The 23,367-nt window shown below is 46.1% G+C and overlaps 3 protein-coding genes across 10 annotated transcripts; all 3 read right to left on the minus strand.

The window, feature by feature from the left end:
• Positions 1-42: 42 nt before the first annotated feature.
• LOC130523222 (solute carrier family 12 member 6-like) lies at positions 43-13,792 on the minus strand. 7 transcript variants are annotated; one of them, XM_057028291.1, is made up of 28 exons: positions 13,632-13,792; positions 11,375-11,591; positions 9,460-9,554; positions 9,224-9,352; positions 8,610-8,756; positions 8,474-8,528; positions 7,109-7,239; positions 6,734-6,975; positions 6,531-6,658; positions 6,265-6,444; positions 6,030-6,194; positions 5,853-5,951; positions 5,676-5,733; positions 5,412-5,586; positions 5,188-5,306; positions 4,877-4,975; positions 4,669-4,788; positions 4,437-4,541; positions 4,181-4,349; positions 3,918-4,113; positions 3,662-3,831; positions 3,423-3,554; positions 3,055-3,162; positions 2,803-2,859; positions 2,420-2,443; positions 1,758-1,981; positions 1,549-1,682; positions 43-1,471 (listed from the first exon to the last, which is right to left on the minus strand). In XM_057028291.1, exons 2-28 carry the CDS (start codon positions 11,580-11,582, stop codon positions 1,380-1,382), a joined length of 3,561 nt encoding a protein of 1,186 aa, XP_056884271.1. In that variant the 5' UTR covers positions 11,583-11,591; positions 13,632-13,792; the 3' UTR covers positions 43-1,379. The 7 variants fall into 7 exon arrangements, with proteins under 7 accessions (XP_056884271.1, XP_056884270.1, XP_056884273.1 ...); XM_057028290.1 differs by having other exon boundaries at positions 11,375-12,019; positions 13,632-13,788; XM_057028293.1 differs by lacking the exon at positions 13,632-13,792 and adding an exon at positions 13,286-13,524.
• Positions 13,793-15,340: 1,548 nt separating this feature from the next.
• lpcat4 (lysophosphatidylcholine acyltransferase 4) lies at positions 15,341-19,784 on the minus strand. 2 transcript variants are annotated; one of them, XM_057028346.1, is made up of 13 exons: positions 19,473-19,784; positions 18,507-18,870; positions 18,239-18,351; positions 18,096-18,156; positions 17,928-17,986; positions 17,423-17,457; positions 16,902-16,956; positions 16,746-16,828; positions 16,494-16,619; positions 16,268-16,418; positions 16,103-16,195; positions 15,884-16,019; positions 15,341-15,810 (listed from the first exon to the last, which is right to left on the minus strand). In XM_057028346.1, the coding sequence occupies exons 1-13, from the start codon at positions 19,560-19,562 to the stop codon at positions 15,644-15,646; spliced, it is 1,533 nt and encodes a 510-aa protein (XP_056884326.1). In that variant the 5' UTR covers positions 19,563-19,784; the 3' UTR covers positions 15,341-15,643. The 2 variants fall into 2 exon arrangements, with proteins under 2 accessions (XP_056884326.1, XP_056884325.1); XM_057028345.1 differs by having other exon boundaries at positions 16,103-16,418.
• A 263-nt stretch (positions 19,785-20,047) lies between these two features.
• Positions 20,048-22,987, minus strand: emc4 (ER membrane protein complex subunit 4). Its single transcript, XM_057028393.1, has 6 exons — positions 22,832-22,987; positions 22,211-22,361; positions 21,913-22,027; positions 21,669-21,822; positions 21,418-21,578; positions 20,048-21,219 (listed from the first exon to the last, which is right to left on the minus strand). Exons 2-6 carry the CDS (start codon positions 22,333-22,335, stop codon positions 21,184-21,186), a joined length of 591 nt encoding a protein of 196 aa, XP_056884373.1. The 5' UTR covers positions 22,336-22,361; positions 22,832-22,987; the 3' UTR covers positions 20,048-21,183.
• Between the last annotated feature and the right edge of the window lie 380 nt (positions 22,988-23,367).

The raw sequence follows: 23,367 nt of genomic DNA on the forward strand, positions 1-23,367 counted from the left end.
TAGAGTTAAATTGGAGGGGGAAAAAAGTGACAAATACAGCACTTTTCTTTGAAAAAACATTTATTCGTGTTTCATTTTTCCAAGACAAGTTTGTTTTGGGAGAGGATCCTTTTGTAATATATATTAACATAATTTAAAAAAAGATAAAACTTGCAATTTTTTCTGTCCATATAGAAGAAAGCAGAGTTTAAGAATAACGGTAAACATGAAAAAATCCCTACGTTACAAGAAAGCACTGTTTTAAAAAAAAGTGTAATTAAACACCTGCAGTGAATAGCTCTTTTTTCCTCACGCACACAAACACGCGCGCGCTCACACGACGCAAGACTTAAGCAAGTTTACATTTAGGTAAATTTCAGGGCATGATCTGACGCAACATGGAGCAGCAAAAAAAATTCTCATTCAAGAGAAAAACATGAGCTAACACACACACAGACACACACACACACCTGAACAGCATGCCGTGCAGCGGTCCATCCCGCCTTGGTCCAGTGTGGTCACTAACGTGCCTTCTCCCAGAAACCGAGTTTTACACGTACTTAGGTCGCTACTCCCGTGCAGTTTGACGTGACGCCAATTTATGGCACAAAAAAAGAATGTCCGACAGCTTCAGTTCCACCTTTAACTTTGGTTTCCCTCTTTGCCATCTCACAGGTGCACATTCCCAATAAAATGAATAACGACCCGTCTGGCATGAGTCGATAACAACAGTAGATGAGCCTCCGTACAAAAGAGCATCCCAACAGAGTTCACACAAACGTTAAAAAAAAAAAGTCGCTCAACTGACTTCATTTGATAACCGAGGTAACAAAAGCACTGCTGATTTGAAATCAATGCCGTTAATCAATGAGAAAAATGCAAGGTGATAAACGGAACCTCTGTTTCCACCGCTGCAGTCTCGCTTTCCTGAAAAGTGAAATAAATGTTCCTTGATTTTCATTAAAAAAAATAGTAAAAACACCTCAATTCAGACATTCAGGCTGTTCTGAAAACACTCCTGTATACATTCTGAACGAAAACGGCAGCCCCTGAGTCTCTTCAGCGGAATGACCCTCACAGCCGGACGTAACATTGGTCCCCTTCTATGAAAACAAAACTGACTTCCACGTACGCACACACGGTGACGCCTGTTGCTTTTCGCTTGTGACATTGTTGGCAATTCGTTAGCTTGGTTTGTGCGGAAAGGAAACCCTTGTCGAGGAGATGTAAAGATGGAGAACCGGTGAAAGGAAGGGGGGTGGGTTGCTGGTAGGATGACAAGTCTTGTGACGGTCTCTCTTGTGGGGGTTCCGTGTCCGTAAACGTCCCCGCATCAGGTTCCTGCCCTCCGCTTCTGTTTGCCCTGTTGCCACTTCTGCACATCTTCCTCCGCCTGTCCATCAGGAGTAGATGGTGATGACTTCGCTGCCACCCCCCCTGACCAGTAAGACGCGCTCCAACCCTTCTGTCAGAACCTCGAGGAACTCCATGTCTGGCGAGCGTGTCAGGGAGAAACGGTTTTAAACATTAAAGTTGTTTTGTCGTCCTCATCTTATAATGAAAGGATACAGTTTTCGTCCCCCTCCGTGTTTCTGGGGGGTCCCGGCATGTTGAGCAGCACGAGCCTGGCGTCGTGGGATTTGTTGACGATGACTTCGTTGAGCTTGACAGCGGTGTGCATCCGCCTGACGTTGGAGTGGTCCCTGGAAGAAAAGAGCGATGCGTTTATGGGCTGTAGGACAAGCGACAGACGCGGTGGATTAGCTCACGGCGCTCACGGCCTGATGCTGAGCATGTCTCTGAAGCCTTCGGGTGTGGAGCAGCCCGAGTGCGTGGCTCTGTATTGCAGCGTCTTCTCTTTGGTCCAGGTCATCTGGACTCGGCGATGGTGCTCGGTGCTGCCGCCGCTCGGCCTCTCCCTCTCCCCGTCCGTTTCTTCATCATCGTCCGAGCCGATGCTGGTCAGCCGGAGCATGGAGTTGCGATCTTTCACCAGCTGGGCCTGAGTTCAGACACACCACGATATTCTTTCACGCCTTCATTTTCTTTGTTTTTGTTTGTCTTGAATTCACCGACTCTCCCTCTCTCTAAACCTTCTTTTACCAATTCCATCTCTACAACCATTGAAAAACACACCTACAACACGAACTAACTAATTAACTTGCAGTAAAAATGCTACAGGGTAGCAGAGAGCTAGCAGGTAAGGGTCATATTCCCTAAAAAAGGAACTATTTTGTTTCAATTAAAGATGATGATGTCATAAACTAAATGACTCATTCAGGTTTGTCAAATACAGGTTCTACCACTCCTACAAACAATTCAAGTAGTTATTTCAATGCAAATGCATATTAGCATATCAAAATGCTAATCAGCTACCTAAATAATGTGCATGGCTAAGGCTCTATATCACCCAACTAATTGTTAACTACAGTAAACTTACATCGTCAAAACTCCAGCGTACCCTCTGAAGAGCCCAGTGACAGAAGGAAAAGACATCAGGTTTAAGAATACAACAGAAGCGTCGCTGCAACTGTGGGTTAACCTGACCTCAACTGTCATTAAAACATTGGATCGTTTGTCCTTCTTTGTAAAAACAGTTCCCGATGAGTGGAATTAGCACAAAGTGACCTTAATAATGGTGCTTTTATTCTGAAATGGCTGCACACATTTTTAATATACCTGAAAGCTGCAACACGACAGTCAACCCCCTTACATAAAACATATTTCTAACACATGGAACTCTAGAACTTTCTACACTTCTACCTGTCCGAACGACATCCACTAATGTTTCTAGAGTTGAATGTGACCACTAACTAATCTCACCTGGGACCTCGCAGCACCAACTGCCTCCTGCCTACTGCTGCCGCTACAGGGATTTCCCTGATTGATAAAGGGATGCACGGTAATCACAACCAAATTCGCCAGGCGCTGTCGAGCCTAATCTCACACGGGGCTGTCGGCGCGGTTCTTCCGTTACCTTTACTTCGGTTGTCAACGGTAACCATCAACACGTTTTCAAAAGCCTGTCAACGTCGTCCTGCGACTCCCTAATATTGTATGTCGTCGTTTCCTTACCTCTTTTTCTCGGTCTGACTTGGACAGTCGCATCTGTCGGAGCATCTGGGACCTTTGCTCCATCATTAGGGTTCTTTCATAGGTGTACGCACTGATGTCGCTGTCGTGCTTCATAAAACAGAGAAACAACAGAGGTGAGCAAGTCTGTCACAAAGTGAAAGGTCCCTGTCATTGGTGGGATTTGAAGCCAGAGTTTAGTGCCTTGATCAACGGCTTAGAACAGTTGTTCTCAGCTGGGGAAGTTGCGGCCCACTTTTGAGTCGTAGACCCATGTGAGAACCCCTGTCTTAGAACACTCTGCCACACTACCATAACATGAGCTAGCATGCTAAGAGCTTCTGCACCATAAAAGGTCTGAAGGCACATACCATCTCAACGACTTCCACCTCAGCCTCAATCCGTAAGTGATAGAGGAAGGTAGCTAGGTCCTTCTTCATCTGGATGGAATTATCCTCCATCTGAGCCACCGTGAAGATCCTCATCCCGCATTTACGCCACACCTGAAGAGATTAATTCTCAGGCTGAGTAAGTATGGATGAAGAAGACCCATGAAGATGACTCATGAGACATGAAAAAGAAAAGGAAAAAGAGAGATTGTTGCCCCTGCCTTGTGTTGGCGTAGGAGGAAGGGCAGCAGCATCAGCATCCCGCCGTCATGGACGATCCACCAGACATCAATGTAGCCCTCTGTGTAGGGCTCACTATTATTGGGAAACAGAGAGATGTTCTTGGGCACCAGCAGGGCCAGGTGGGCTGTCGTGGTCACCCGCACCGTGTCTGGAAGAGAGGGGGTGCAGTTAGCGTGCCAACTCAGATACAAGACCTCAAAAACCTGTCGTGATCTCCGCTCCTCTTCAACCTACTGATGAAGGTTTTCCAGGACTGAGGGTCCTCGCTCTGCCTCCAGGCGTGAGGCCATCCCATCACCACAGTGTTGGGTTTCATCCCTCCCAGACCGCTGGACTGAATCATGTGATTGATGCCTTCGCGCGGCTTCTGAGCCACGATGCACTGGCAGAAGCCCTTCACTCGCTCCTTATCCATCAGGTGCTTCAGAGTCTAAAATGAAGGTGTTCAGTGAGTCCAAAACAACGAACAGGCCCAAACACAGATGGGATGTTCAGACCTGCTCGGCAGCGAGAGCTTCTCCGTAGCTCTGCAGGAAGTTGCCAGAGACAACCGTTCCGACAATAGTCAGGCCTTTCCCCGCCTTCAGCTGGCTGGCGAATGTCAGCAAGCGAGGAGACTTGACGTGGGCGTCCTCGTCCAGTTTTAGTAGGACTAAGAGCTGTGGTCTGGGAGAGAAACGTGTGCGTTGGCTCACGACTGTGGGAAAAATCTCAAACTCAAACATAGCTGCTGTGTTTAGTGAAAGAACACACCTCCAGTTTTTGGTGTGTGGCGGTCCCTCTTCCAACCTGAGGAGGGCGTAGCGGGCAGCACTGAGGGAGAGACCGCGGATTCCATCTCCCCATTCCTTCTCCGCTCTGACACACACACGAATATATAAAACACGGTTATCAGCTACACAGTGGCCTTGACTGACCCCATAAAACACTAATTTGATCATGTTGCAAGTTCAAAATGAATGAATAAATATCTATGGAAACATACCCATGGTACTCTATGTACTTGTATATCATGCCAGCAATCACCATGGCAACGATTGCATAGTACCAAGAGGATATGAACATGAGCGCCAGGCAGATGGTCATCCCCAGAAATGACAACGTCCTGAACACACAAATCAGTTAGGTCAGTGGACATTTTTGGAAAATGTGTGCGTGTGTGTGAGAGACTGTGCACGTGAGGGTGTCGGTACCAGTGGTAATAGGAGAAACGTGGTCTCCAGTTTGGCGTCCTCAGGAGGGTCTGAAGAGCACACGCCAGGTTTACAAAGAGATAACACATCAGGAAAAACCTAGAAGGAGAAAATAAAACTGAATTAGAGATTCAATTAGGTTTTAACACCAAAACCCAGAAGTATAAAATGGTCCATGCAGGCAGGAACAAACCACCTTATCTATTCCTGTTTCTCTTCTTGCTATTTAAGGACGATTGACACGAATGCACCGTATAAATGTTCGCTATGCTACGTACAGTCAGGCGTGCCTGTACACACACTTCTCTTACATAGTGAGGATTGGAGCCACCATGTCCAGAGAGGCGATGAGAATCCCCAGCTCAGCTATCAGGGCGGTCAGCAGCAAAGCCCAGGTGGGCTCGCCGTTAGCCTTCCCGTGGCCAAACACCTGGCACACGCACAGAACCGACACGTTTTGGTTTCACTTGCAGAGCAAATGTGCCATTTGAATCTACCCTGGTGGTTTTACGAACAACACGTGTTTTGCTCTGACCCTCAAGAAAGGGATGACATTGTCCTTGGCGATGGCCTGCAGGAGTCGGGGCGCGCCCGTCAAAGACTGGAGCCCGGCGCCACAGGTGGAGAAGAAGGAGCCGATAACGATGACCCAAGGGGTGGGCCAAGCCAGGGTTCCTACCACCAGATTCCCTTGGACAGAGTCCCCGAACCTGCAGGGAGCAAAATTAAAAGTCAGAACCACATTGGTAACACTCTTTGATTACACTACATCTATAAAGTATATCGTAAAAACACTGACTTATCTCTGAGGACCACTCCATCGATACAGGCTCCAAACAAAATGACGCTGCTCAGATCTGGAGGGACGGCGCTCAGAAAAGCCACTCGAAGGTCCGATCAAATCGAATACATCACGGCGCATCTGAGCCTTATTATTATGGGAGCGGTTAGCGGTCGGTACGTAAATGAAGGATACAGACAAAGGAGGTAGTGAGGATTGCGAGGATGGTTCCGATAGGGATGGAGCGCTGGGCGTCTTTCAGATCCCCTGATCGGTTGGAACCGGCCATGATTCCTGAGCGAACACAGAAAATCAATGATTGGCTGTTCCAGCATCTCCAGTTTAGTCCTTCGGCGGGTTAGCCGTGCGTACCGGTGACGGACGGGAAGAAGATGCCCACCAACAGGGTGAAGGAGGTGGTGATGTCAGCAAACACGTAAGGATGGTGAGTGGATGCGGGAGGCGACTCGTCAGAGGACTCGAGGGAACCTTTCTCCAGCACTTCTCCTTTGCCGAGGTAGGAACTCCACAGGTTCTCTATAAGGAGACCGTCAACGCTACGAAACCAATTGCGACGAGTGTCTGGCTGTTTTATGTTGAAACCTACCTGAGATGATGCCGCTGGCAAGCCCAGGGATCCCTTCGATCTGGGAAAAATTGTTTGAATTGAAGTATTTGTCGCAGGAGGCATTTAGTTCTGGGCCGTTACAGAAAAGCTTCCAAATGCTTGTGGTGTTCACGAGAGGAGGAATGCTGGGGTCAAAGGTCGGGGCCACAGTGCTGTTATCTAATAGGAGGAAACCTTCAATTATTATTATTTTTTTTTTAAAATGGAGCTGAAATCTCAATGAAGTTGAAAAACAACGTTCCTACCGATGATAGCTGTGAAGTTAGTGTCGACGCCCCCTGTGGACTCCTCCATCCGCACCGCGATGGTTTTCGCACACTGATTGTCATCGATTTCGTGGCCGCTGATGGTCCGGTTTCCCAGCATGCACACTCTGCGGACGGCGAGAGCCAAACGGGTCAGCCGGGGACCAGAACGCTGGCTCTGTGTTGGTGGAACTGCCACTTACGGGAAATTCGGGGGTTTGAAGGCAGAGACCAGCGCTCCCGCGTAGATGGACACGATGGAGATGATGACGCAGGCCAGGAAGATGGACGCCAGCTTGTTGACATATTTAACGCCCACAAAAACCAGCAGCGACATCAGAAGGAGGCAGATGGAGCCGTAAACACGCATGTTGTTCAGCATTGCCGCCCCTTCACCTTCTGGGTGTTTTGCCTCGAAAATGGCCGCCTTTGGAGCGATGTACATCTGGAGGAGACGTGTCTGGTGTCACTTGGTATATTTTACGGCAGAAAGCTGCTCGTCTGCCATTTCACTGCAGACTGTAAACAGACGTTCTGGTGTGGCGGGTCGAGCTGAGACAATGACGGACTGGACCCACCAGAAGGATCTCGATGGCTCCCAGGATGTACATGGCTCCAGCGAAGGTCGTGCCCAGGTAGAAACACATGCCCACAGCACCCCCGAACTCCGGCCCCAACGAGCGGCTGATCATGAAGTAAGACCCTCCGGCTGGGTGGGTGGGTGGGTCGGGGAGAATGTGAAAAAGAAGAGACAACAGGGCAGAAGAAGAAACGGGGAAATCGGAGAGAGGGGGGAGGGGGGCGGCGAGAGAAAGACAAAACAAAAGGGATGGATGTCAGTGACGTTATGATGTTAGGAGGTAAAAGGGAGAAGAGAGGACAGGTCATCCTATGCTTGAAGAAATAAGCATAATGTTCTACATGACAGTAAAATGATGGAGTGAATCTGCTCGCCGCCATTTTTTGCTCACTTGGAGGACAAAAACTACAATAAGGTGAACTTCTGATTGTGTAAAGCACTGGATCACACCTAAATCCCCGTATTTAGGGTTTACCCCTAAAACTAATCAGAAGTTCCCAGGAGTCTGCTACACCTATACAACAATTATCACTCTGAATACCAAATGAATAATACTGTAACAGAGAAATAAATTAATATTAAAAAAATAGTTTAAATAGGGTCCTCAGCACACTTTGGTTCCTTAAAACAAGCCTAAAACACTAGAAAACTGAGATTAAATGTTATTCTCTTGCTTCTGATTGAGACTAGGAATAAGATGAAGCTTTAAAAAGGTCTTTTCTTTATAGAGTATAAAAAGTCACTAGTTGGAAATGTTTTGATACCGATTAAGATGTGATCCAGTGATGGTTAAGTCGATGGCAGAAGAATATTCTGGGGTTTTGCTGTAATGTGTGTGCAGAGGAGGATGAAGACAGGAGGGGAGACGGGACAGACAGAAATTCAAACTGGTTAGGAGGAATCCTGGAGCAGCACTTATTGAGAGCGGAAGACGAGCTGAGTCAAAGAGGAACAAATCTGGGAGGAAACTCTACGCGACCGACAGCCAACAGGAACTGTGCTCTTATCTGTCGTGGGTAAAGCCTCGTGTGACCACGGCAACGGATCCTCGTTATCGTACCGTCTTGTTGCAGTGAAGCCGACACAATGTTTTGATTACACACCCAGGCTGCCAGCCCATCGAGGCACACGCCATTCCCTCACAACTAGGGACAATTTAGCATCTTCAATCAAGCTCATGTGCGCCGTTTGGGATTAACAAAATTATATTGTTCGTACACACCGTTTAGAGATGCTTACTATGACCCAAATGCTGAAATAAATTCCGAGCCAATCTGAATCAGTGTAATGTCAAACAAATAAATGACTGGCTTTATTGTGAAAATGGAGCTAAAATAAAAAGCACCAAAAGAAAGAGACCTACCTGGAACAACCCCATTGGTGGCGATGGCGCTCATCGATATAGCCGTCAACAGCGTCTGCACATGGAAAAAATTAATAAAAAATGCTTTAGTGGCGCTGGTTCCGCGCCTGCACATCCAGCGGACTGAAAGACTCACGCAGCAGCAGCATATGAAGACGATGCAGAGGCCCTGGAGCACCCCGGCGTTCCCCACGACCCAGGTCAGCCTCAGGAACAGGATGACCCCAAAGATGTTCTGGAGGCAGGGCAGGTAGACGCCCATGAACGTGCCCATCTGTGGTGACTGGTACAAAGAGAAAGGGCTCTCAATGTCACACTTGATGCTGATGAAGCTTGTTATTCTGCCCACATCCTTCAAAAATTAGCATTAGCACTGTCTCATGGCACGAGGCGGCTGTTGCGGTTGATGTGCTGGTGATGCTGGAGTGCAGCCAGAGGCAGCAGACAATAAATCTGTTGGCAAAATGTAGAAAGCCAGCAAACTAGAAATCAGAGACTTAGCAATGGACATAATTCTCTTCACCATCTTATCTACACTCGCCGCTTCCTTATCAGCGGGGTCAGAAGAGCAGCCAGCGGTCAAGTTTTATCAACCTCAAAACCTCCAGACGCCCAGTCAGGAAAGAGACAAGATATCCATAGTAACGCAAAGATATTATTTAAGCTCCCTAAAATAAACACCTCTCATCAGAGAGGTTTTTTTGGGCAGTTAATTTTAGTGTTCATTTATTAACACGGCGTGCGTGAAACCTTGCTCGTTTTCTTCTTCTCGCCGATGCTCTCCGCCTCCTCGTGTTCCTTGGCCCCCTGCGTGAGGTTGGTGTAGTTGGCCAGGCGACTGAGCAGAGACGACACCTTCGGCCGAGTGTCCATCTCCTCCTGCGAGGGGAGAACGTGGGGAGCGAAATGGTTTAAAACAAGCCAAAAAGAAAAAGAGAGATGGGATGATGCGGACTAAAGAGTGGGGGATGGGGGTGGTTTCACACCTCAAACAAGGCCAAGTTCCTGTCGTAGAAGTCGTCATCATCGACTCCATGAGTGTTGTTGATGTACACGCTAGAGATCTTGGAATTTCCCTCACCTGAAGACAACAAACAACTACAGATCAACCCAAGGACTTTTTTTTATTCATACATCACAAAGTTGTGAATTTGGGTGCTAAAATCCTCCGTTTGTAGAGGGATACTGCCCGAAAAGAGGTGATTATTTAACAATGGAGCTGCGACCTGTATCGACGAAGACGCAACCACCAAATGCCGTTCTAAATGGAAGAAATCAGCGATCACGTGTTCCCAGGTCAGTTCCCCCTCAGTCAGCAGCACCGGTGTCAGCAAAATCACTTCCCTCCTGCCCCACCGCAGTGATGTCAATGTTCACGTTCAGTGACCCTCAACACAGCGCGACTCACTCAGCATTAGCCACGTCTTAAAGGAGAAATTCAATTGACAGCTACCGTTTTTATTTGTTTCCTCCCCACACGCCCTTCGGTTGACTGTTATGTATAATTACCCCTTAGCTTAAGTACTGGTTCCCAGTGCACTGGAGGTTCCAACAAACACAGGCCAACAACAACCATTTTCTCCCAGCACTTGAGCCAAGTTAATCAACATAAGCCATTTCTGCATGTCTGCTTTGTTCACGCGAGTTGTTGGATGTCATCAGAAATCCTCAGCAAACATGTCAAAAACATTGAGCGTGTGTGTGTGTGTGTTTTTACCTTCTACTCAACATGTTTGATTATAAAGACACTTTATTTTGAATAAAAGCCGTGAACACGATCATAAGTGCTGCACGCCCGTTTTGTCGGTCAAACCTGTCGATCAGGACCGTCCGGAACTTAAAGCAGCGCAGCAAAGACTCAGGATCTCACGCCTTCCTGTCTCGACAGATGCCAGAGGACAAAGCGGCGGCAGCAGATACGATTTGCAGATTTCACGCAGCTGTTGGTCTGCGCTTGTGCGTTCTCACCTGGGATTGCCACATCTGTTGTTTGAGGACAGAACTCTGTGTGTGTGTGTGTGTGTGTTTGTGAGGTGACAGAGCCTTTGACCTCTTTGAAAACAGACCTCCGCTCCCGTCTTCTTCTCCGCCTCACTGCTTGCCAATCAGCAGTGGCGGCATTGTTGTCGGTGACCGACTTTCCCGACTCCCCTCGAGTCTCCAACAACCTCCGTTGGCCTCTCGACAGGCACAACTGCAGCCTCGTGCAGTCCAGTCAATCTGATTAAGAGGCTCCGTGGCTATTTATGGAAGCTTATTAAACGACGTGGGGCATCCTCGCTAGTCCGCTGCTGCCTAAGTGGATCAGCACAGCTGATACAGTTGCATCTCTCCACAGCGATATTGCGCCCCCCACCCCTTTGAGAGTGTGTGTAAACACCTTTGCACAATGGATTACTGCACTTCGCCATGTTCAGCATCTTCCTCCGGTGGATCCCTGCAAGTTTTCACGTGGATCTCGATGTTCCATTTTCAGCTTTGCAGTTACGCATCGCATCGTGTGAAACTGGCCACTATTACACACGCGCGAGGGTGAGCTAGTCACTTTACAGTCCTGAAGACAAATATGCCCAGATTTTGCACACAAACACAACATACAAGGTTCCAGGGGGACTTTTTAACGCTGATCTGTTGACAGAGCTCCTGTGACTATTGTCACTGCTACAGGCACGGCTACCGGTGATGTCAATTTAAGTTGTGACACTTGTAGATGCCGTTTTCAAAAGGCCCTGAGACCAAAGTTTGTTCAAAGTCCATGAACTAGAAAACTAGAAAAACAGGGTTCCAGGAACAGCATGTACCCTTTTCCTGTTGTTGACGATGATGACGTCACCTTCAGCCTGCCGTAGCAGAAAGTCTCCGAGCGTTTAGATCTGTTCTATATGTGGGTGTGCGCATCACCTTGGTCAACACTGCTGTGGTCCGGCGTGCCGATCCCCGTGGCTCCGCCTCCCGATGTTTCGCTAAGCGGCTCGCTCCGGTTCACGCTCTCCTTGGAGCCGAAGCGCACGCGAGCGCCGGAGCGGGAGCTGATGTCGGGCGATGTGTCGGACAGCCCCGGGAGGTCCTCGGCCTTGGTGGGCGTCACGGTGAAGCGCACTGATGCCATGGCGACTCGCTTGGAAAAAGTAAAAGAGGAAGGGGGGGCGGGTTGTTGAGTAGGGGAAGGGAGGTCAGGGTCAGTGAGCTAAGCTAAGCTAAGCTATCTCCCATGTGACGCTGAAGTAATGATGGCCTTTATGATTTCTCCTACTGAACTTCTCCATTAAAGCAAACTGGTTCTCTGCAACCAAACACACGTGACCAGGACCAGAAACAGTTTCTTCCTGTGGCAGTGAGCTATAAATATCCTTTGGTTTCTTTTAGGAGAACAGTTTGTGTGCGAGTAAGCAATCTTCCAGTTTGACGCCTAAGGGGGGGCTCTTTTAAGCTCTTCTTCCTATTAGCTTTATCCTGTACTGTATTTTTGCCGACTGTACGGTACTTTTCTGCAGAAAAGTGGGCGCCTGATGTCACAAGGAAATAAACGTCGTCACTTTTTTACAACTAGAAAGAGCGGGTGGTTGAGGCCGAGGTAGAGGTAGAGAAGAGAAACAGGACATAGACAGAAAAAGAGTACATTAGGCTACGCAGCAACAGACAGAGCTGAAAAACAAGAACCGTGTAATATTTTAAAATGTCACGTAGCTCGAAGCCATGTGCTTCATTATCGGTGGCCGATCTTTATCACGAGCGTCATGTGCTGAATTCGTCAATTATTTGGTTCAATCGGCGTAAGAATCGGTTCATCTCGCCGCCCTAGAAACAACAAGTGCAGGCTCCAGCGTGCCTTCCTGCCAAAGACACATCAACAGTGTCCTTTCTGTACGAGCTAAAAGGCCTTTCAGAGCACAGATGGAGAATAAAATACCTGTGTCTGGACGGAAGAGGTGTAAAACAATAACCACTGATCCACGCAGTAGGTGCAAAGTCAACCGCGCTCATCGTCTTGGGAAAATACCGTCAAGGCAGGTGCATACACTGCCACTTTAGCTGGGTTTATAATTTAATTATTAAAGGAGAGCGGTTCTAACTGGTTGTGCTGGCTGCCTTCTCCCGGTCTGCATGCAGAAACATGGCCCAGTTGTCCATTTTACAACACTCCCTGTGGGTCTGGGGAGCTCCGAGAGAGACAGATCGCTGATATTTGAGGCCGACCGGCACACGTCCGTGACATGCAGACAGTTCCTCAGCGTCTTCCGCTCCTCTCTCTGACACTCATGAGACCTGCAGCCCAGTTAAGACTGTGCGTTGTGTGAAAAGGCTGGAAAAATCTCCAGAGGCAGTCGTCGTCTAGACGAACCGTTTCACACCTACAGCAATACTCAATGGAACATCATATGACATGTCAGGCAGACTTCAGACCAGCGATCGGTTGGTGAGGAAATGTATCAATGGCTCCCCACAGCATATCACCATCTATTACACACTGTATTAATGGCGTTATACATCAGTCTGGATGTTTACGGGGTTATCCCAGGTAAAAGCTGAAAAATCTTAATTTCTCACATAAGCACTTTAACAACACCTTAAACCATAATGTTTAAAAGAAAAGAATCACAAGTCAACCATAAAGAGATAAGCTGTGCTATTACTAAAGGCGATCAATATCGAGGGGAGCAACATAACAGGTCTTTTTCCAATAATCGATACATTTCTAAACACATGCTCGCCTGCTAACCGCTAATCAGCTGCCATTCTAAGCCAATTAAGCGAGCTATAATAATTCTGGATTAAACCGGTTGGTAAGAGCCTCAACATATGAATACATACGCGGAGCTATGCGGCATTTGTGATTTCCATTTCAGCGTGTTTGAACCGGATGACTCAAAAAGGCGCGCGGTTAATTTGGGACAAACGTGATTTCGATGCTTTGTTTCGGTTTCATTTGACAAAGAGGTGGGGTGTCATGCGACGGCCATTCCCACGGTAGCTGATGGTTCAATTGCCCACTCGCCTCTTGTGGTTTCGCGCAGCTAGCCAAATCTAACGCCGCGTTAGCCACGGGCTAGCCATGCCGATGGGAAACTTCGCAAAAAAACGCGAACGTAATTTCACTGACAGTGAGCAATCAATGGCGTCTAATATTCACAATGCTGAAGGCTATTTAGCAGCCTACCTGTCTCAACGGGGCTTCCTGGATATGCAGCGGTTAAAGGTGCGACTGGATGCTTTGGCTCCTCTCCCGGGATGTTTCGGTGCTGTGTTCAATGCCCAGCCCGGCCGATCCAACGGTCATGCGAGAGGCGGCCTGGTTTGTCCTATTACGCTTCCCGTAGTCTGCGCATGCGCAGTACTCTAGTATGACTGGAAATTGTAGTCCAACGTTTTCAAAAGCTTGTGCGACGAATGGCAATATCGGATTTAAATAAAACTTAGTTATTAAAAATAAATAACACTGTAAGCAATAATTCTGATTTAATGTTTTTTACAGGTTCATTTAATCAGTATGAAACTTCCCCTTCGGTAGATTCAAAGTAGTGTTTAGAATAAATGTTTTGGAATGTTAAATACAATGTATTGCCAATAAATATCAGACTCGGGCGTGTTTGTATGACTTCCACTTTAACAAAAATATCTTTCAACATTGCATATGACCTTTGCTAAAGTACTGTTAACTAACTGTAAACACATTTGGGGTCAAATACGAAACATTGGTTGATTTAATAAAACAAATATTGAACTGAAAATTTATTTAAAAATAAAAACAAAAATAACAACGATGACAGTAATGAATGTCAGCGGATTACTGTACATAAAAAGGGGTGATCGGTGGGATTCGTGACGGGACCGGGTTGCACTTCTTTTTTAGTTTTAGCAGTTCTTTGCATTTCTCCACCCATTTCGTTGCTCCTCTCTCACAGAATCGGCTTTGGCTGCTGGGTCAGAAGAAGACCGAAGCGTTTCTTCAACGTCACCCTGTGTCGGGAGAACTTATCATCGGGGGAGAACCGGGCCGGGTGGGCAGAGCTGGTTGGCTGTCCAACTGGACAGAGTTTCTGTCGGTGACAAAGAAGCGAAGAAAAGAGCTCAATTTACGTCAATGCTGGGGAACCACTTTACACCTTAGCTTCCGGCGGCAGCGACTTCCATAGCTGCACAATTTTGCACTTTATTTATTCAATTTTACCCTCATGCCATTAAACTACATCCGCCACGTTTACGTTTTGTTATTTGGTAAACGTGGTTTACCAAGTGCGTGTGTATTTGGCTTCCATTTAAACGCCGAAAAAGGCAAGTTCATCCAAGCTACATGAGCTAGTAAGATGTAAACAAGATACCTTCAACGTGTAGACTCTATCCCCGGCCTCATTCAGGTAATACTGCAGAAACATCTTGACAAAAACTTGATGTAAATCTTCGAAATATAAACGGATGTATCCAAAAGCTTGAATTATATTGGCAATCAGCTGCACAAATTCCACACGTGCTGCGAAGCTTCTCGTCCTCGTTCTGCTCGAGAATGCGGATATCCGGCAAATGTTGCCCAGCCGCGATCGTTTCTGGGAGTTGTAGTATCTACCCCCAGCAACAACAGGATGGAAGCCAACCTGGTGATCAAATAACCCCAAGGGTTTCTTCCTTGATCTTTAAAGAACCAGGGCCACCCTCTTTAAATGGTCTCTGTATTACATCTTAAAGAGTCCCAAATTACAGGAATAATCTTAAAAGATTCCTGTCTCAGAGTTGAATAAATTATAAAAACCCATTTGAATCGGTCGGGCCTATATTGTAGTCAAAAATCTGCCACCTCTGTCAGTGGCAGATTATCAGACATGGTCACCAAAGAGATTCACTTGTTGAATGAGACAAATCCACACCACCTCCTTGATTTTACAGTTTAATAACAAATCAAGCTTTAAAAATACAGGTAAAATAAACTGTGCATACGTTTATTTTGACATACTTCCTTTAAAAAAGAAAAGTCTATAAATAATACACATTATGGCTTCATATGACATTTAAAATGGCACGTTGTAAACATCAAAGCAGGCTCATCACAATCTTTGGTGTATCAAGTTATATTACACTAAATTAACACATTAAAAGTACATTTACATCCAAAAAATATTATTCCACATCTGCCCCGTTGGGATTTCAAGTCCCAAAGAAAAAAAAGAAAAAAAAGTGCTATTGCAATTTTTTGTACTGGAGTGATCCATTGCTATTGTGAGTGTTGCTGTTGTTGTTTACAGCTTCTCCGTTGGCCAGCAGAGATCCGGTCTCATCTGGATGCAGGTACTCATTCAGAACTCTCTGATAGGTCGGGTGGCTGGTCAGCACTCGTAGCAGATGTTCTGATGTGAGCAGAGCAGATGTTAACCCAACAGTAATGACTGAAATAAAACACTATAATAAACCACAGCTCACCTTCGGTGAGGCAGCCGTGATTTGAGGCCTCGGCATAAAGCTCCTCAACTTTGTGCTGAGGAACGCCCAGCAGCGCTCCCATGAGGTTGGAGAGATCCCCTGCACTCAAACTGCCATGGCCTTCTTTATCAAAGCACTGATGAAACAAATTCAACATGGAAGATTTACTGTGGAAACAAACCTAAAAAAAAAAGACTTGCATGAAGGGAAGAGCCTCACAGTAAAAGCTGTGTGAAGTAGAGATTTGAAGCTGACAAATCCTGACAGGGCAGCGACGCTGAAATAGACGTGTCTGAGGTCCACATTTTCATCCTGGAGGGAAGAAAATGTGAAATAAACCTTGTGACATGAGCACAAATTCACAGGAAAAAAAGAAAATCCTGCCTCAGAGTAAAGGCTGCAGATTGTGACAGCTGCCCGTTTGTCCGTCAGCCCCAGAATGGAGACGAGATCCTCCGCGCAGGCCTTGACAGACCCCGACTGACACCTGTCAATCATTCTCCTGAGTGCTGCTTCCACCTCGGCTGCTCCCAGGCTGAATGAGGAGAGGACCATGAGGAATGGAGGGAGCAGGTGGAGCTGAGAAACTAGCCAAGATATAAACTCTCACCCATTTTTGCGCAACAGCGAGAGAGTTTCCCTGGCAGGTGAATCCAGCGGGAGAGACAGACCACCCAGTTTATGGACGGGAATCCGGCCCTCCATCACATAATCTGTAGCTGGGACTCCAAGAGCCCTGAAACCAAGCAGGATATTACAAATCATATCAAAAGAGTCCTCGTTCCTCATCAAATTAGAAGATATTTACTACCATCTACTGGCGAACGCCGGCTACTACACATCTCTAAAAACAGCTTCTTACCTGGCCATCAGTTTCTGAACATTGTCGGCATACAGGTTAGGGTCTTTCTTCTCCTCCAGGGAGGGGCTGTAAACTGGCAGGAACTGCAGTTCACATCAAAAGTTAAAAGAGAGTCACAAAAATAACTTTAGAGCTTTAAAACACTGGTTAACTAACCTCTATCGTCATGTTGGTGTACAGCTGTGAAGCCGTGTGCCAAAGCACCTCCAGCCTGTTGGATACAGATAAGATTCCATGTAAAAAACAAAAAAGACTTTCAGTTTCTAACATTAAGAAAATAATCCAGAGCTTTTGTGGCACGGCCACATGCGTGACTACAGCCGAGGACTGGAGCAGTGGGTGGGTGCGTGGCGACAGGTGCACAAGAATTCAAATGCTGTAAAACAGCCAGCTAAGATATTTACACAAGATTACAAGCTGGAGAAGAGACATGAGAGGTGCGACATGGGTTTGAGAACGGACGTTTACTCCACCCTGGTCCCACCCGACACTCAAAACGTCTGAGCTTGAGAGCTGACGTCCCTTTCTAGTCATTGGCTGCATGTGTGAGAATGCAAATGTGGGAAAAGTGGCTGATCTGATTCTTCCGAGATCATTTTGGGACACAACACTGGTGTCCTTTAACCATGCCAGAGCTTCATGTCTGATATACCTCCGATACCCGACGGTTTACTCACCAGGTCGTTCCTTTGTATGTCCAGCGAACGCAATCCTGCAAAGAGAAAATGCATTTATGACACCAGGCGAAAGTCACTTTTACAGGAGCCGTTGTGCAAACAAGAAGGCAGTTCAGTAAGGCATCTATGGAGCAATAAAAACAGGAATGTTGTGTACACATTGATCTGTGGGCAGGGCCCAGAACACGCGTGTCAGAACAAAAGGGGCCTTCAAACAAAGGAACCAACGATGCTTAATTGGAATTTCACCCCAGAGGTGTCTTAACACAGGCAGGTTTCTGTAATTCGGGTTCCGAAGTGTAAATAACCAAGACTGTGAATGGATCCGTCCCTCTGAGGTAATGAGGCGTGACAATGAGGCGACGCCGCACAATAAAAGAGTGACAAAAAAGGTTGTGGAAACTACGGTTGCGCTGACGAACAAAGGCGCGTTTGTCGGCCACGCCTCTGGAGCTATGCGACCCGTGCTGGTGTTGGGCCTCGTATCGGTTTTGGTTTCACTCACCAGCTTGTTGGGGTAACGCAGCAGAACCGGCTGGACCGGGACCCCGGCGAGAAAGGCACCTGAAAGCAGGAAACGTTCAGCGATCACAGCCTGGTCATCTCACGCCAGTCATTCCAACAGTGTTCGGGAGTCAGTACGCGCCGAGTCATCCCTGAATAGACAACTCACCAGGCTTGAACTTGATCAGCGCTCTGCCATTGGTGGTCGTTCCCTCTGGAAACATCAGCATCTGGACAACAACAAGAATGAGTGCTGAAATGTTTATTCTTCTCAAACCGCCAGGAGACCCAAACAAATAGAGCTTCTCTAACCTGAGGCCAGTAGCCCTGAGAGGTCAGCCTCTCGTTGAGCTGGGCGACCGCCTTCTTCCTCGACTCTGGATCTTTTCTACTCACAAGAACCGACTGGTTGAACTCCAGCAAAGCTGGAAACCAAAAGGTTGGACAAAGTAGATCAGAAGTCACGGGAGTGACTCACGGATTATTTTCCAACTCAAATACTGAGATTTATCCAAACAGCCTTGCACATAATGGGTTTAACGCAATTTGGACCCTGATGAGCTCAGTCACAGCCCCTTACCTCCAATCACAGGCAGTTTGGTGTTCTCTGACCGGGACACCACCGTTGCCAGCTGGGTTGGACACAGAACCAACATGTCCAGAAAGCTGCTGTGAGGGGCCACCACCAGAACCGGCGCCTCCTTCAGGTCCGCCCGCCGACCCTTCACCCTGACCCACAGGAAGCCCATAGAGAAAAAGACAGCCCGGCTGAGCAGCCAGATGATGGGATGTAAGAGCCAGCGCCTCCAGCCTGTCACCGGCCGAGAGCATTCCTCTTCAGACAGGCCGGCCAGTCGGAGCCGAGCGAGAGGCCACGAGATGAGGAAGAAGAGAGATGCCATGGCGATGCGAAGAGGGAAGAGAATGCTGCCCAGGATGATGCCCTGAGAGGGATGAGGTGAGGGTTAAGGCAGCTGGGAGGGAACTGCTCCTTTTCAGTCATCACATATTGAGACAAAGTCCATCAGTCTGAACCATTTGTGTAAATGCGATGTAAAATAAATAAAAGGTTCTTATCAACTGGAATGTCCATGTTATGTGATTTATGCCACCATCCATCATCTTTTGCGTCACAGCATAAAAAAAGGTTTATGACAAGTCTGTTTGCTTAAGGGCCAAGATGGTGACTGAAAATGACCTCTCTCTCAGAAGGGTTAAAAATAACAATTCAATAAAAATCGTTTAAAAAGAAACGGGATCAATCTGGTGAGTCAATTGCAACGTGAACGAGACTCGTTGCATTTCATGTTGATTGGCAACAATAAATGTAACATTACTTTAAAATGGAGCAGCAATAAAACCAGCTTGTGTTGTTTGGTTTGACAGAAGCCAATGGTAATTTCAACAGCAAAGCTAATATGAAGTTAATTAGTGACAAATTACTTTCAGGCGTGACCTTTTTCAAGCCACATTCAACTTACTGTATCTGTTTTTGCTAGAAACATAAAAATGTGTTGGGTTCTTTAAACTTTAAAAGTTCAGTTACCTTGGTCCTCTGAAATCTTGTCATCTTCAGCTCGTGGACAAAAGGATGTGGATACTCGTGCGTGCACGAGAGCCCGTTGTGGCTCCCCATGGCGACGGAAGAAAACCGGACAATCACCTAATGACTTTAATAAAGTTCTAAAACTAATGGGGAAAAAAGATGAGAACAGTATTTTTTTTCTTTTATCAGATAAATGATAGCTTTAAAAAAAAAAGTGCCGGGCGCTAATTAAAAAAAAAAAATACAACAGCTAAAAACGCGAGGCTCCTCGTGCGGACCAGCCGCTGCCCCGTGCGACGAAATTCGATGTTTTAACCGAGACAGTCGGCTTCTCTTCTACCCCCGCTTCACCTGCCACGCCCCCTCACACCGTGCTGGCCACGCCCACCGCAACTCAACGCTGGGTCAGGCGAGTCAGACCGGTCCCGCTAAAATCTGTTGTCCTGTTAGGCTGAATTGCACAATTCACTTACTGCTTTCCCCCCCCATGACAACCAATAATTAATTATCTGCAGTTTATTTATGGAATATTACTGATAGCAATAAAGATTTATGGGCGTTTGGAAGCCTTAAAAAACGTTTGATGAATATATTTCTTTATTTCACAATAATAATGCCAAGTCTACTTACAAGGTTGCTGCTATACTCAACCAACAACCTAAAACCACTTAATTACAAAAACACTAAAAATAGTAGCATGCGTTATGATCAAACCTCATGGCTTTGATTTTTGGAAGATGAAAGGCAAAAAGTCCTTCCAGAGAATCCCAAAACCACCAGACTTATCTCTACCAACAGTTATCCACGTTCCAAAGATGAATTCATGAAATTTATCTCTTCTGGTGCATCTTAAGTTGGATCCCATGAAAGTTTCTGAGCACAAGAGTTTATTACACCCCTTAAATCTGTAAAGGGCTCCTCCAGCCTGCTATAATAAATTGAAAACAATTCTTGTATCCTAAAATATTTCCAAAAGTAAAAATTCTAAAAGTTTATAACCAGGCTCAGCCTTTCACATGTTTTTTATACACTTTCAGGTTCCTAGTTGTTCCAAATGACTGCTTTTATACTTCTTGAGGTGCTGACACACCCATGCACTTATAAAAGTATGCATGGAAGCTCCCTGCAGATATGTTTGGAGCAAATTGTGTCAGGCTGTTTACACTTGACGTCTGGTATGAATCACCATTGTTTAAAGCTGTTTTACCTCATTCTGTTCATGACGGGCTGCTGGACATTTGGCCAGAATAGTTCAAACAAATTTAAGAGCCTGTTTATAGAACTGAAGACATTGAATTTATTCAGTCAATAAAGATTTATTTTATAGAACATCTTTAAAGAGAAAATCAGTATAAATAAACAGTTCTATAAATTAAAACCGGTTAGCATTTGTTGGGAGAAGACTTAATCGACACATATTTAGTAGAGTGAGAACCAAAAATAAAGGTGGAATAGAAGAAGAAAATATGGCTGCAATGCGAGCAAAGACACACTCCTGTTTAGATCATTCGGTGACTCCAGAGCCTGGAATGAAAGAAAAAACTAGTGTGGAAATTAACCAAAAACCTAGGGGGGGTGGAGATAATCCTCAAAACACGTCTTTGATGTTGTAGCCACCACTGCAGTTGTCGACTGCTGGAGGTTGTTGAAGACGTATTCAGGCTGAGTGAATGTATGAAAACAACGCTTTAATCAACATGTTCCAACCTCTTCACAAGACCATCCCTCCACCCAGGATCTCCAGCCTCTGTTGAGAGAAATAAACGGGAATATTGAGTTTAACAGCTGAAGCTATTGATCCAAGTGTCATTGCAGTCATATTTCAACTTCACTAATGATTGAACAGAAATTAGTTTCAAATAGAATTTTTTTTAAAATATATATTTTGGAAGGCAACTCAAATATACAACACAATCTCTGCGGACCGAAATGACAAATCCTTTACCTGAGGTGGTTCTATGAAGGCCAGCCAATCAGATGAGTGCGTCGGGAGTAACCCCATCGACTGACATTTGTAGATGGCCAGTGCTGAGCCCAGGAGGTTACCGATCAGGTAGACAAGGCCCTGAAGCCACTGCTGACTGGAACTCTCCAACAGTTTAAAGGCTGACAACAGAAGGAATGAATGGAATGAATGGCGCGATGGGTCATGGGTCACTGTAACGACTCAAAACGGTGTTGATACTAGATACCCACTGGCAGACATTGACATGAGAGCCTGTATGGGTCTCCAGGCCATCATGCAGACCATCATGATGGGGAAGATGGAGATTGTGTTGCCCGACATGTACATGATGAAGAGGTTCATTGGGATCTGCTTCAGGGGCCCGAGAGCCACGTCCCAACAGCGCTGTAAAATAAAGACATCTAATTCTGATTCTAATGATTCTTCTAAAATTGAAATGGAAAAAAAAAAGAGAACTGACTCTTGGCTGCTTACCTTCTCCACCAGGTTCTTATCAGTCTCCTGGATGCTGGTGTCAGGCACAGGCTTCTCTGAATAACCGATGGGATAAACGACATCTCCCTGACCGCCCTGGCGTTCGCCTCGACTCCTGCAGCAGAGAGGCAACACAAAAGAGGAATCTTACTCTTCATTTTCTATGATTATCTCCTCATGGAGACACTTTCTGTAATACCATCAACACTGTGGACTACGGGACCATGTTTCCAGCAAAAAAAAAGAGCTCTTGACAATGATAGGCGAAGCATGTTATGGATGCAGTTTTAATGTTTACCTGGTATTTCCCAAGCTCAGTTCCAGAGCCCATTTCATTCTCCTGGCACCGCTGCCTCCTCTGGTGGACAAGGCCCCCCCTGAGCTCCCTCCTCCAGCTGCCCCTTGTCTCCCTGGAGATGCCATGGCAACCAGATGCACTAAAGATATACCTACAAAGACAGAGAGCAGATGTGTTTTTTATTCCCACAGAATTCTTGACCAAGTTTTCTAATGTCGACGCAGGTGCATAAAGCCCTTCAGTCCATTTTAATACATGTTTGATTTGAGTAACAATGAGGATTATTTCCAAGAACAAAAGCATTATCTTAGTTGTGATCTTATTTGACCATTAGTTTATTGATGTTAAGGGAAGATGAAATAGCAGCACTTACAGCAGCTAATAACATAACTACACACAAACAAGTGATATAAACTTGAACATGGGACAACACAGCAAACACTGTTGTATTGTGAGCAATTTCAAGATGGCACACAAATCTCGACTAACACAAGTATAAATAACTGTTCCATCAAGGTTCATGCTGTGTTACTTAAATGCAGCAGAGAAAATCTGCCTTTGATGAAACAAACACGTTACATGAAGGAAATGTTACAAATGTTACTTCAGCCGTCGTCTTACCCCACGAACGCAGTCAAATGCCAGGTATTTTTTTTGTTTAAGTGAGAATTTTGACAGAATTAGCGACCTGCGTCGAGTGAAGGAAAAAAAATCGTCCTGTCGCCACTCAGAAGCTCCGGGACGCCTAATGATGACGCAATGTTTCCGGCGCAAATATTACGCCACTTCCTGCTGGAGGACAAGCGTGAGCAGTCGCGCCACTGACATAGACCACATGCATTTTAAAATTTGCACCTTGCACAGGAAAAGTAAGAAAATCGTTTAACCAGCGGCCTGTAATGGATCTGTCCTTGAAACCTAGAGCTTAGCCTTGGTGAAAAGATCACCGAGACTGAAGATTATAGACTATAGAGAATGGAGGCACATGGAGAGAGGTCTGACTTGTCCTCCTTTAATAGGGGATAGGGGTTGTTTGAATTAAAAACAAGCCACTCAGATCATTTGGACTCATATTGTCAGATAATTCTAGGTGACATAACATAAGGTTGCTTTATGATCAAAGCTTCTTGGTTTGATGCTTGAAATGTCAAAGCCCC

This window comes from Takifugu flavidus, chromosome 3 (assembly GCF_003711565.1).
Source record: "Takifugu flavidus isolate HTHZ2018 chromosome 3, ASM371156v2, whole genome shotgun sequence".
Classification (NCBI taxonomy): Eukaryota; Metazoa; Chordata; class Actinopteri; order Tetraodontiformes; family Tetraodontidae; genus Takifugu; species Takifugu flavidus.